Source organism: Malania oleifera, chromosome 12 (genome assembly GCF_029873635.1).
Source record: "Malania oleifera isolate guangnan ecotype guangnan chromosome 12, ASM2987363v1, whole genome shotgun sequence".
NCBI classification, from domain to species: Eukaryota; Viridiplantae; Streptophyta; class Magnoliopsida; order Santalales; family Ximeniaceae; genus Malania; species Malania oleifera.
Genome location: NC_080428.1, coordinates 48,768,225 through 48,783,154, shown reverse-complemented (window position 1 = coordinate 48,783,154; position 14,930 = coordinate 48,768,225). Strand labels below are relative to the sequence as shown.

Genomic DNA, 14,930 nt, shown 5'->3' with positions numbered 1-14,930 from the left:
ATATTAGGTTGGTGGTTAAACACAAGTTGTGAAGGTGAAATCTTGTGATATACAATTGGTATAATTCTAATCAAAGATGCAGCATGCACTATAGCATGACCCCAAACAGATGCAAGAAGTTTTGATCACATAAGCATAGGTCTAGCAATAAATTGTAAACGCTTAATGAAGGATTCCGCTAAACCATTTCATGTATGAACATAGGCAATAAAATGTTCAACACTTATTCCTATTGACATGCAATAGTCATAAAATGCTTTTGAAGAAAATTCACCTGCATTATCTAAATGGACAGTCTAAATGGGATGATTAGGAAAACTTGATCTTAACTTTATTATTTGAGTAAGAAATTTATCAAAAGCAACATTACGAGTTGAAAGTAGACAAACATGTGACCATCGAGTGGAAGCATCAATTAAAACCATGAAATATCGAAATGGTCCGTAAGATGGATGGATTGTGTCACAAATATTTCCTTCTAATCTTTATAGAAAAGATGGAGACTCTAAAGATAATTTAGATGGACAGGGTCTAACAAGTAGTTTTCCTTGAGCACAAGGAGTATAAAAATAATCACTAGATAAAAGAACTTTCTGATCCTTTAATGGATGTCCATGTGTATTTTCAATGATTCGTCACATCATAGTTGAACCAAGATGACCAAGACGATCATGCCAAAGTATAAAACTTCTAGGTTTGGAGCACTTCTAGTGCATAAAATTTGATTCAACCATCCTTATTTTTGTGAAATATAAGTCAGATGAAAAACTTGAAATTTTTTCTAATATGATCTTCTGGTTTGAAACTGCAGATGTAATAAAAAGATATTCCATATCTCCTTCATTTTTGGTTTCAACATGATATCCATTGCGACGTATATCTTTAAAACTTAGTAGATTTCTTTGGGATCTATTAGAATACAATTCATCATCAATATACAATTTTGTCCCATTTGGAAACTTAATATGAACTCTTTCAGAACCCTCTATTACATTTGCAGAACCAAATATTGTATTAACATTAATTTCAGCTAATTTTTATTGCAAGAAATATTTTTTAACATGAAAAATTGTGTGAGTCGTGCCACTGTCCACCAAACACATGTCATCCTCCATTTTATCAAGTTTATTTTGTATGATCTATTAAATGAAAAGTAAAATTTAAGAATTAGGAAAGATAACAAAATATTACCAAGCATATTATATGTAAAATTTAATAGTAGACATTTCCATCCCCAATCAAATGATCAATTTTGCCACTAGAATCCTCAAAAAAATCAAAAACATCAAAATCAACATCCAAATGAGACTCATACTTAGCATCAATGGGTTCTGACAAATTCACTTCAGCAATTTTCCCTTTTCCTTTTAACAATGTTTTGTAAAGATCAACTACGATTTTAGGAGTGCGACATATTCAAGACCAATGACCTTTTGTTCCACACCTATAGCAAATATTATCATTATTTTGCACTTTGTTATTTTGTTAAGAACTTTCTTTATTCTTTGCTCATTTCCTTTGAGTTTTTTAGCACATTTACTTTCAAACTTTGAAGGATTATCATCACGGGTCCAACAATTTTTCCTACCACGACCCTTTTTACAACTACGACCTCGTCCATGATCTTGAAAAAAAGTCACATCCACTTCAGGGAATAGTGTTGAGTCAATTAGACGAGATTGATGATTTTTCAACAAAAGCTCATTATTTTATTCAACCACCAGTAAATAAGAAATTAGCTCATAATATTTTGTAAATCTACACTCTCGATGTTGCTGTTGCAAAAGTACATTCGAGACATGAAAAGTTGAATGTGTTTTTTCTAACATATTATCATCAATAATTTTTTCTCCACATAACTTCAATTGAGAGCTAATTTTAAATAAGGCTGAATTATATTCACTTACAGTTTTAAAATCTTACAGTTACAAGTGTATTCAATCATATCGAACTTTTGGAAGAATTACCGTTTTTTGGTGTTCATATCTCTCATTCAAGTTGTTCCAAAGAACTAATGGGTTCTTAATAGTAAGGTACTCAATTTTCAATTTTTCCTGTCAATGGTGTCGAAGGAAAATCATTACCTTTGCACGACCCTGCAGGGATGCTTGATTTCCTTCTTCAATTGTACTACTAAGATTCATAGTATTAAAGTGAATTTCAGCATCAAACACCCATGGTAGATAATTTCTTCCAGAAATATCAAGGGCAACAAATTCAAACTTTGTGAGATTTGATATCATAAAGTCACTTTGAAAACAAATAAAAATTCAAAGTTAGGTAAATATTAAATAGAAATGCTATTCTCACACATATCCCAACATAAAAATATTTAAGAACACGTACTCAAGATAAGAGATATAGTTAGTTAACATATAAATATAATTTGACAAAAAACTAAAGTTATATAGATAACAAATGTTAAAGAAAACAATATTCTTATCTTAGAATAATATCAACGAAACTTACTATACCATTAGAGACTTAATCGTACTGATAACGTGTTATAAATGAAATAAAAAGAGAAAATTTTAAATTTATAAAAATTCAACAATCCAGTTCTTCAAGAACTAGATGTTGCTAATCATCTTATTATATTACTTTATTGTAAAGCAAGTCCTTATTTAAGTAAATACATTGACATCTCAAAAATTAATCACATAATAAACTATTATGTGGGCATACCAAAGATTGTAACCTATTATCTAAATAGTCATCCACATAAATATACATGTTTTACAACAGTTTATATGATATTTAAAAAATATGATTTTATATTTTTTCTATTATTTTAAAATGTTTCATATTTTTTATTATATCTAAATTAATTTTATTTATTAATTATTTAAAAATATATAATCTCAAAATGCTTACGCCTCAACGCCTTGAGGCGTACGCCTCGCCTCAAGGAGGGTAAAACACCTCATCTTATTCCCTTGCCTTTTAAAACACTGGTTATATACAAAAAATATAAAATAGATTTTTTTAGTTTTATTTTTTTTTGTAATTTTATATTCTTTCTTTCCCCACACAAATCCAACCGAGCCATCATGAAAGGTAAAGGCCTGAAGCAACTGGCTCCCCAGACCCTCAAATTGTTAAGAGCTCAGATTAAAGTTTCCTGCTACAGTTAAATTAAGGCCAGGAGTTCGCAAGTCGTTTAAAACACAACAAATAAAATATGAACAGAATCATCTCCCTTCAAAGTATTGAGTCAACTTGCTTCAGTATGCAATAGAACATATTTTTATCTCAAGACATAACATGGACAACCATGAAGAAAAGTGCCGCTGAATTGCTGCAAATGCATTTCAATTCCATTGGGAAATTTTTTATCTCCCATGGAAGCTAACAAAGCCATATTCAGACATATGAAACTGATATTCACTGAACTGCATTTGTAAGCATCGATTTCAAGTTTTGGATTTGGATTCTATATATGGTATTCAAAATACAATTGCTTACAACATTTTATTCTATTCACAGAAACTCCAATTTCAAATAAGAACTCTGAGCTCCCAAAGACTTGAGTAAAATTAATTGTAAATATTAAACAAATAAATTTGCATTGATTTCTGCATATACAATAAAGACCTGACTAAACAATGAGGGGCGAAGTCATGAAAGGAATCAAAAAAGAGAAAAAACAAAAAGATTTTAAAAATCCTAGCTAACTGACCTAACCATTGTTTTATAGTCTCTTGACATGAAAACCAATGCAAAACCCTGAGAAAAAATAAATAAATAAATAAATAAAAATCTGGACACTTTCACTTGCACAATAAAGGTGCATGTTGACAAGATGAAAACTTTAAGAGGTTTGAACCCTTGAATATTAAGGGAGTTCTAATATGGCTCCACAGCACAAACGCATCTAGTCATGTCAATTGGCAGAATGGACCAACTTGGAAACACTCTTAATGAAAATGATGCTGGAAGAGCTGATCTTTATTCACACACGATTAAAACATATTTACACGAAAAATCCATGGGAGTACGAATGCTATTACCAGGCATGCCATCAAGAAGTTACAAAACGGTCGTCCCCGCCAGCATCCTTCACCCATCTCTGATGAGTTAGTAACGCTACCAGGAAACCCCACTCCATTCCAGTCCTCCATGAAACTGTTATCCTGGACATTTGTTATATTTTTTGCAGTCTGGCCACAAATTTCGCAAAATCTGCATGAATATAAACTACAAGTTTAAATTACTGTTGGTTTAAGAAGAAACTTCCTTCTACCAAGCACTTCCCACAGTAACCAAGAAACCAGTTCAAAACCACAGAATTTGCCAATGCACAAACCGAAAATCCATCGTGTAACTTCCAATAAAAGCCATCTTATCAGTTTTGAGTGGCCACACAAGCTGATTGGTTTAGCTATTCTGTAACAGTTTTTTATTTCTAGCAAGAAGAAAGTCTACAGTTCAGTGTGGTTCTTTTTGACTGAAAAATAATCTACCTGAAAGAAACAGTTTGGTGACAGGCTACAAGCAAGAAACAGTGCCATTCTTACATTTTTGTAGAATTTTTAAATAAAAGTACACAACCTTGTTAGATTACCACTTTACCTAAAAGCCTAAGCTGTTAGGTTATGGGCCAACAATGTATATCAAGCTTTAACAGCTTAAACTTTTAGGTAAAGTGGTAATCTAATAATGTATATCAAGCTTTAACAAATCTATGTCCAAACTAGTCAAGGAATAGCTTTTATTTATACAAAATAATTACATTTAGCAAAAAAATTATTTGAGCATCCCACTACTAACAGGATAACGGGGTTGGAGTTCTATTCTAAGGCATCCCAATATCCCATAGTTGCAAAATGTGTTATACAATAATAAGAGAAATGTACGGCTTTAAATTATGTAAAGATCACCCAAAGGAAACTAATTCAAAAGATAACAAGAAATTTCATTATGATTTTGCCAAGTCTTCGGGAGAAAAATAACAATCTGGCAGTGGCAGATTACTGCAGGCAAGAGTGTCTTATCAAATCATGTTGAGAATCAAAGAAAACATAATATTTCAAACTGAGGTGGAAGTCATTCTCAAATGAGTGATAGCACAAGATTTCCATTTTCATTAGCAAAATTAATCCGCTCATGCCAACAAGAGGTAATAATCCACAAAAATTGAAATTAAACAGCAAATTCAAGTGCTTCTTTTGAAAATTGGCAACCTTGCTAAGTAAAATAACTCCAATGAAGCCTAGTGGGTCCGAAGGGCTTGTCCAGGTTGGAGTTCTGGCTGATTAAAAAAAATCAATGACAGAGACATGAAAATAAATAGCCTACTTTGTTCCCCACTTTACAAAATCTATTGGAATTTGCAGTACGGGACAAAACCGCTCACATTTAAAACACTTCCTGGGCGCCTAACATATATGCAGCCATTCTCATGGAAGTCCAGGCTAATCTTCTCCATCATACCAGAAGGGTTGCAATCAAAGTTTACAGCAAGTAACAACAACAATGGCTGTGATAAAGCAGTGCAACCACCAACTTTTTAAGTTTGTGTTTTGACTCGTAGAATGTCCATTCCTAAAAATAGAATGGTCATACTAATTTTTAATAGACTACAAAAGAAAAAAAAAGTTGTCATCACAAAACAAGTTACAATGCCAAACTTTTATTGATCCAACATGAAATAGTAAGCAAATTACAAGGAATCAATGCCACCAAATTAATCAGGGAATATCTATTGAATTATTCCTATTCTATTCAATTTTCAATGAAATAACACAAACTTTCAATGTGCGACTATCTCAAAAATTACTATAACCCTACAAAATTCCTATTCCATTCCATGAATCAAATGTAACCTAAATCTGAGCCTGGATTACCAAAAGTTAATAGATGGAAATATTTTGTACACGTGATGGATTCCAAGGAGTCTCAAAGGTCCACCACTTATGACTCCCATAATGAACCAAACAAGGGTATCAAGGATTCCCAACTGATATACCTGAGAAATCCTTCCTATATACTAAGCTGAGTTTTTTGTTAGTGAAGAATTTAAATTACATTTGATAGATACAGTTTAGATGACAGCCTAATTTTTTAAAATAGCAAATTAACATCCCAAAATCTGAACACTTCTACATGATTTTCTGGAAATCTTCTTCTGGTAACCATCCTGATGGAAACAGAGGTCCCCCCCCCCCCCCCCCCCCTCTTTTTTTTCGCTGTTGTCATGTAGCACAAAAGTACTTCACATATTTTTTTAATGCTACAGATATTTTGGTCAAAACATTTACTTTTGTGGCTTATTTGGATGGAAAGAATCAAGGCTAGAATGGAACCATAACTCCACACTCAAATGTTTTCCATTGTTTCACTACGTACTGCATCTTTGGTATGTAGGAATGGAATGGACTTGAGAGGAATGGAATTCAATTTATCACTTGATTTTGTCATACTTTCCATTCCTTTCCTTAACTATCCCATTCCATTCCGCAAACCAAATATGACGTAAATGATTGAAATGCTGATTCATTTGGAATGGACATTCCTTTTGTTTAGGGAAAAGGCAATCCACTGGATCACCGGTTCACCATAGGAATAAGCATTCCATTCCTAACTTTTTCCCTTGAAGGATTTGTCCCCATCTCCCCACCCCCACCCCCCGTGGGTCCCCTAAAAAATTAAAAATTGAATAATATGTGCATCAACTTTGTTAACTATTGTGAAACGTGCAGCAATTATGATGAATAGTACGAAAAGACAGAGATAGAGTAACAAAAATACATAGATTTAACGTGGTTCGGCAGTATGCTTACATCCATAGGAGCGAGCACCGGCTTGATTTCACTATATAAAAGTAGAGTTACATCATATGTATTTGTGCTAACCCTAGTCGTACAGAGGTATTTGAAAAATTCCTCAAATACTCCTGTACCGTATCGTACCATACCGTACCATATCGTAACCCCAACATATTAATCGTCGCAACCAATAAAACAATAAATTTCAAGCCCAAAAGGCCGATGCCATCGTTCCACTCCGCCCTACTTCCAACATCAACCTACTTTCTCAGCACATGTGTTTCACTCGATATGAATCACATACTACAATAATCTCCACCTTGACGAATATTTACCCCTTAGGAGAAAAAGAAAACATAACTTAGAACTCCACCTGGGACAATAGGTTGGGACGCCTCCCATCTAGCATCTAGAGACATTAATAAAGTCCAAGCAGTGCTTGAACTTGTCTGTGATAACATGTTTTGTCAACATGTTAGCTACATTCTCAGAAGTGTGAACTTTCTCAAGCAATAGTTCAACAAAAAAAACCAATTCCCTAATCCTGTGAAACCTCACATCTATGTGCTTGGTCCTCGCATGATATAACTAGTTCTTTGCCAAATAAATGCACTCTGACTATCACAATGCAACTGAACTCCACCTTACTGAATACCCAACTCCTTGACCAACCCTGTAAGCCACAAAGCTTCCTTGGCAGCCTCAACCACTGCCATATACTCTGACTCAGTAGTAGATAGTGCAACTAGAGACTGAACCATGAACCTCCAACAAATAGGCCCCCCTCACAAGAGTGAATACATAACCTGTGGTAGACCTCCTACCATCTAAGTTTCCTGCATGGTCTGAATCCACATATCCCGCAACTGAAAGATCACCCTATTTTCTGCCAAACATGATGTCATAGTCTGTAGTACCCCAAATATTTGTAAATCCACTTGACTACATCCCAATGTTGTCGTCCTGAATTTGATAAAAACTTGCTCACCACACTGACAGCTTGTGCTAAATCCAATCTTGTACAAACCATAGCATACATCAAGCACCCCACTACACTGGCATATGGAATCTTTGACATGTCTTGAACTTCATCATCTGTCTTCGGGCACTGGGCAGTAGACAATCTAAAATGATTCTCCAAAGGTGTACAGTGTAATCATTGGTTTTGCATTATCCATGCTGAACCTCTCCAACACCCTCTCAACATAGCTACGCTGAGATAACCATAATCTCCTAGAAGCTCTGTCCCTGCGAATCTCCATCCTAAGAATCTTCTTGGCCGCACCCAAATCCTTCATGTCAAAGTCTTTACTCAACAAAGTCTTCAACTTGTTGACCTTACTCATACTCTTCGCAGCAATCGACATATCATCCACATAAAGTAACAGAAAAATACATGAGTCATCATCAATGCTTTTCAAAAAACACAACAATCATACTCACATCTCCTGTAGCCAATCCGGATCATGTAGGAGTCAAATCACTTGCACCACTGCCTCAGATACTGCTTCACCCCATAAAGTGATTTCCTCAATTTACAAGCCAAGTGTTCCTATCCAGGTAGACTGAACCCTTCTGGCTGTGCCATGTCAATCAACTCCTCCAAATCACCACAAAGAAAAGCTATCTTTACATCCATATGCTCCAATTGCATATCAAAATGCGCTACCAAACCCAACATTGTCCTAATGGAAGTATGTCTAACCACATGGGAGAAGATCTCATCATAATCAATCACTTTCCTCTGTGAGTAACCCTTTGCTACTAGACGAGCAACTTTTCCCCCTCTTTTTCTCATACTGCTTTTTTCTTCTTATACAGCCATTTGCATCTTATTGCTCTCTTCCCCTCTAGAAGCTCCACCAACTCTCATGCCTGGCTCTTATGCAGAGACTCCTTCTCCTCCACTATAGCACCCATCCATCTACTCTTCTCTTGGCTGTTGTTGGAGATGTGGCTTATATTTAGAGCGGATCACATGTACCGGAGAAAGCTACGTGAAGTGAGGGATAATTGCATGAGAAGAGGTTTCAAGCAATACGCAAGAGTACCTGGGCTCGCCAAAAAACCGTCAAAGGTTTCCATCGGCGCATATTACGTAATTTGAATTCGGGGGCTTGTAGATTGGGCTTATTTTGAGGATTTTCCTCCGAGGGATAACTATAAATGTACTTTAGGTTTACTAGAACTCTTCTATAGGCATTAGATGGTTATATAAACATCATTATATAACCTAAAATAGATTAAGCTTCAAGTAAGCTTCAAAGATTGTAGCTTTGATATTGATCATAGTGAAACTAAGGTTGCTGCTCTCGTGGACGTAAGCTATTGCCAAATTACGTAAATCTTATGCATTCTAGTTGAGTTTTTATTCTTCTTATTACTGTTTCCTTGCTTCTTGAGTATATTTTATCATTGAGTGATTGCACTAGTGATTGTTGAATGTTTCGTGTTTGATTGTGTGCTTCCGTTGCTCGTGTTCAAGTTGAACAAGTTGAACGAACGTCAACAAGTGATATCAGAGCTATTGGTTCTACAATGGCTAGGGTCTCTTCGATTAAGTTCGATGTGAACAAGTTCAATGGAACTGGTAATTTCAGGCTTTGGTAATGAAGGGTGAAGGACTTGCTAGTGCAGCAAGGGATGGTGATGGCGTTATACGGAAAAAAATTTGGATGACATGAACGACGCAAGTTGGAAGGAGCTTGAAGCAAAGGCGGTTTCCATGATCAAGTTATGTCTGGCCGATGACGTGTATCACGTCATGGATGAGGACTCACCGGCAGCGGTTTGGCTGAAACTGGAGCGCCGATACATGTCCAAATCGATATCGAACAAGCTCTATCTTAAGCAAAAGCCTTATTGGCTTAAGGCGGTAGGTTCGTATTTGACTCAGCACATCAACACATTTAATCAAATCATTAGCGATCTGAGGCGAGTTGATGTCAAGTTCGAGGAAGAGGATAAAGCGTTGATGCTACTAAATTCCCTGCCTAAATCACCTACAAACGAGAATCTGGTTACGACGCTGACTTGGGGAAAAGAAACTCTAGAGTTGGAGGACATCACGAGTGCATTGCTGGGGTTCCATCTAAGGAAGAAGGTCAGCACTGAGGGTTCACAAAGTGAAGGGCTCGTGGCGAGGGGTAATCAGGATCGTGGGAGAGGCAAATCTTAGAGTGGGCCGAGTGGTAATAAAACTTAGTCCAGGAGGAAGAAGGATGTTCGTTGTTTTAAGTGCAAGAAACTAGGACATATAAAATCAAAATGTTCGGAGCCGGAGAAGGGAATGGCAAAAGCTCAAGGGGGTTCGTCAAAATCTGTGAATGTAGTTGAAGAAGGGGACTCGAGGAGCAGTGATGGTGAGATGCTTACTGTTTCATTAGGTTTAGAACGCCTCACAGATTCTTGGATCCTGGATACGAGATGTTCTTTTCACATGACGTCCAACAAAGCCTGATTCCTCACTTACAGATTGGTGAGTCCTGGATCCATTCTGATGGGAAACAGTGCGGTTTGCAAAGTTATCAGAATGGGGGATATCAGGATCAAGATGTATGACAGTGTGGTAAGGACATTGTGTGGGGTAAGGCATGTACCCAATCTACGGAAGAATGTGATATCATTGGGTGCTTTGAATTATAACGGGTATAGTTACAAGTCTAAAGGCGGGACAATAATGGTGTGTGATGGCGTATTGATGGTGATGAAGAGACAGAGGATAGCAGGGAATCTCTATGCATTGCAGGGTAACACAGTTATAGGTGGAACTACAACTAAGAGTTCCGAGTTAGGAAATAATGTTGTGTAATGTGATCACACAAAAAAACGGTGAGTATTCTTAACTACATTGGTGCAGATGTTTGGGGACCAGTGAGGGCAGCATCATGGGTTGGACACCTTTACTCGCTCATATGACCTAACCACATATGCTACAAGACTGTACTATCTGATTTAGACTTTGTAACTGCAACTCCACCTACAACTGTAATACCTAACAGTGTATTAATATTTTCTGCTAGTTTCTACCCCTTCATCACTGTTAAGACACCTTTACTCACCTTCATTATTCCACTTGCAGACTTGTAATTAAACCAATTACAATCTAAAGTGCCTAATAAAATCATATTCTTCCTTAAATCCAGTATATGTCTAACATCACACAATGTTCTAATAACACCATCAAACATTTTAATTCTAATATTCCCTATTCCAACAAATTTGCATGATGCATCGTTACCCTATCAAAACAAAACTAGAATTTACTAACCTGTAGGTGTCAAACCAATCTTTATTGGGTGATATGTGATAGGAGCATGCTGAATCCAGAATCCAAGAATCTATGAGATGATATGAACTGGATGAAACATAAAGCATATACCCGTCATCGCTCTCTGGATCTTCTTCTTCCGCTACATTCGCAGACTTTAATGGACACTCTTTATTCTCTGTATTTCCCTTTTTCTCTAGACAATCTCGTTTTATGTGCTCCTTTTTCCCGTACTTATAACACTATATGTCCTTCCTTTTCCTGAATTTAGACCAAGATTTATTGTTACTAGATCCGCTCCGAGACTTGTTTCTCCCACATTCTTGGTTACCCCTCACCACAAGCCCTTCACCTTGTAAATTCTCATCATTGGTTTTCTTCCTTTGATGAAAACCTACTAAAGCACATGTGATCTCCTCTAATTCGAGAGTTTCTTTTCCCCACATCAGAGTTGTAACCAAATTTTCGTACGTAGGAGAAGTAGGTAGGGAATTCAGTAACATCAACATTTTGTTTTCATCTTCGAACTTCACATCAACACGCTTCAAATCACTGATAATATGGTTGAACACGTTGATGTGTTGTTTCATATCTGAGCCTTCTAAAATCTTAAGACCATACAGTTTCTGCTTAAAATAAAGCTTGTTCATCAACGACTTTGACATATACCGACTTTTCAATTTCAACCAAACTGCTGCTGGTGATTTCTCATCCATGACGTGATACATCACGTTATCAGCCAAACAGAGTCTGATAGTTGTCACAACCTTCGCTTCCAGTTCCTTCCAATTTATGTTATCCATGCCTTCCAGCTGCTTTCTGTATAATGCCTTCACCATGTCCTGCTGCACTAACAAATCATTGACCCTCCTCTATTATAATCCAAAATTTTCAGATCCATCAAACTTTATCATGTCAAACTTCGCAAAAGAAATCCCAGGCATAGTGACCTGTGCTTTGATACCAATTATTGTGAAACGTGCGACAATTATGATGAATAGTACAGAAAAATAAAGAGATAAAATAATAAAAACACATAGATTTAACGTGGTTCAGCAGTATGCCTACATCCACAGGAGCAAGCGGCGGCTGGATTTCACTATATAGAAGTAAGGTTACAACATACATATTTAAACTAACCCTAACCGTACACAGGTATTAGAAAAATTCCTTAAATACCCTTGTACTGCACCCCAACCTATTAATTGTCCCAGCCAATAAAACAATAAATTTCAAACCCAAAAGACCAATTTCGTCGTTCCGCTCTGCACCACTTCCGGCATCAGCCTGCTTTCTTTGTACATGTGTTCCAGATATGAGTCACATACTAAAACATTAACTCAACTGCAAGAGCATTTGCAGTCCAACCCAGCAACAACAATGGCAGAGCAAGAAGTTGAATCAAATCTCAGTGCAGGCAAGGCAATTAAGGATGTGAAAAGGAAATGCACACACTAGCTATATATAACTAATTATATGAAATTAAATTCAATAGATATATACACACACATCATCATTCCACTGCCATCTTAAATCTTAATCCAATGTTCCAACCAAACACTAGAATGGAATGTCTTTTCCATTCCATTTGTATTGTAATTCCATTCCTAATTCAACCATTCTTCCTTTAATTCCATTCCGCAAAGCAAACAAACCATTAATTTATCAATACATTGAAGTGACCGCTTTTCTCATTGTCATTGAAAAACCAGCCAATTGATCCCAAATACAACTCAAACCCATATTTTGTACAATAAAAGGAAATTTGACAAATTAAAACTCAACAGTCTCTCAAAAAAATAATCACTCAATAATGCATCCTATATCACATAACTTCCCTTAATTGCAGCAACAATATAGATATTTCCTCAAAGAAAATTTAAAGAAAAGCATCAAAACTTAATTCTTAACATTAAAAGAGAACCAATTACCTATTTCCTTTCAGCTTAAACCATGCCTCAGCACAGTGAACATGCGCAATGCCAAGCTCATCTTTACACCCACAACCGAGCGCAGTAAGTTCTGTAACAGAAGCATCTGCATCAGCGGCTTGCTCCGAACTCAAGTGACATATCCTACAAACCCTTTCCTCATCCAAATTCTCCCTACATTCCCCTTTGCCAGCGCCACTGCCGCCGCACTTAACATCAATAACACACGAATGCTTCTTCACCTCCGATACCTCCGTTTTCCCATCTTCCGCAACAACTTTACTCGAACCCAATACTCTATTCCCCTTCACTTCTAAAACCCCAACTTTTCCATTCACACTCGCCGTCTCCGCCGGCGGCATCACCGCAACAGTCTCCGAAACAACCTCCTCAACCGAACCATTTGAATTTTCATTACTCCTTTGCTGAATTGAATTCACCGCTTCATCACCACATCGCCGATCGTGCATCTCCTGATCCATTACTGCGTATATCAATCAATTTAAAAATTCATCGAGTTCTTCAAAATCCCAGCTGAATGCGAACAGATCAAACGAAGGCAAATCCATAGAAAGTTTCGAAGGGCATTTTTTTTGGGCAACTAAAATTACAGAGAATGAAGAGCTCATTACACGACGATTATCATGATTATGACGGACATTAAATGGTAGGTGTCATTACCGGGAGAGCTTTTCTAGTGAGAACCCAACTACGGCTGCGTGAAGCTTCTGTCTAAAACCAGATCACTACCTACCCCACGGCTGCCTTTGATGGGAAGCAGGAGAGAGGCCCCCGCTCCAAGGAAATGACGATACTTGGGGGACCGCGTTTACTTCGACAGCAAATCAGGGAAAAGCGAGATTTGCTCATTTGGGGATTATCTACGGTTCATCCTGGTACGGTTCTGTCTGAGAGTCCTCTCAGTATCCCTCTCTCGCTGTTCTCAATGAATGGGTTTCGGGTATGATTATAGGATGTGGTTAGGTGAAGAGAGGCACCGAATAATAATGAGAGATGTGATGGAAGAAGAAGAAGAAAAAGAAGAAGACGGCTTTGGTTGGAAAAGAAACAGGGTGGATTAGAATTTTACACAGAAATGGAATTATCTTGATTTGGTTTTGAATGGGTTAGGTGATATATGCCTATATGCCTATATATCTCACAATTTGAGATTAGGATATTGTACGATGACTCGGGGGATGGGATTCACGTGACGGAAGAGACGGCGGAAGGGAGGATGCGGTGGCGTGTGACCTTTGAGTGTTTTTTTATTATTTTAAAAATATTAAATAATACTCTCTCATATAAAACATTTCTCAAAATAACGCTCCCATAATTTCTTTATTTGATCCAAATAGATTTGTCATATGTGAGACCAGCTATTATCTAGGCAAATCTCACTGGACCAAATAACAAAATTTATTTATCATGCGTCAACACTGGTTTTGACTGTCATTTAAATATCGCTATTTAGTCCACTAACAGTTACTATGTATTTAATTTTTTTTTAATTAATAATCTTAAGTATTTCATTTTCAAAAATCTTTTTAACAACAATTTGTAACATGGACTGCTTCAACTTTTTGTGCTCTTTTTTATTTATTTATTATTATAATAATAATAAATTAAATTATTGGAGCGAATAATCATTTATTAATTTAAATTTTTACATAGAATAAATTAAAATTTTTAATTTAATTAAAAATATTATTTTTATCATAAATTAATATAACAGTCATACAAATATACACTAATAATAAGATTATTTTTAGTTAAAAAGGGAAATCTTATATTATTTTATTTAGTAGAAAATATTTAAATATTAATTAAAAATAATTATTATTGAAATCATTAACTGAAAATCTTAAGAATTCTAATTTAAATTATATTTAAAACTAATAATAACACTTATTTAAATACAATCAAATGCCACTTATAATTTTCAGAACTTTTCCAATCCAA

General features: G+C 36.0%; 1 protein-coding gene across 1 annotated transcript; it reads right to left on the bottom strand.

Moving 5' to 3' along the window:
• Positions 1-3,511: 3,511 nt before the first annotated feature.
• LOC131145079 (uncharacterized) lies at positions 3,512-14,135 on the bottom strand. Its single transcript, XM_058094143.1, has 2 exons — positions 12,969-14,135; positions 3,512-4,182 (listed from the first exon to the last, which is right to left on the bottom strand). The coding sequence occupies exons 1-2, from the start codon at positions 13,448-13,450 to the stop codon at positions 3,963-3,965; spliced, it is 702 nt and encodes a 233-aa protein (XP_057950126.1). The 5' UTR covers positions 13,451-14,135; the 3' UTR covers positions 3,512-3,962.
• Positions 14,136-14,930: the final 795 nt, after the last annotated feature.

Excerpts from the sequence above, each read along its gene's own strand:
- LOC131145079 (XM_058094143.1), bottom strand. The coding sequence starts at position 13,450 with ATGGATCAGGAGATGCACGATCGGCGATGTGGTGATGAAGCGGTGAAT. Across the intron at positions 4,183-12,968 it reads TTTAAGCTGAAAGGAAATAG|ATTTTGCGAAATTTGTGGCC; the intron begins GTAATTGGTTCT and ends ATATTCATGCAG.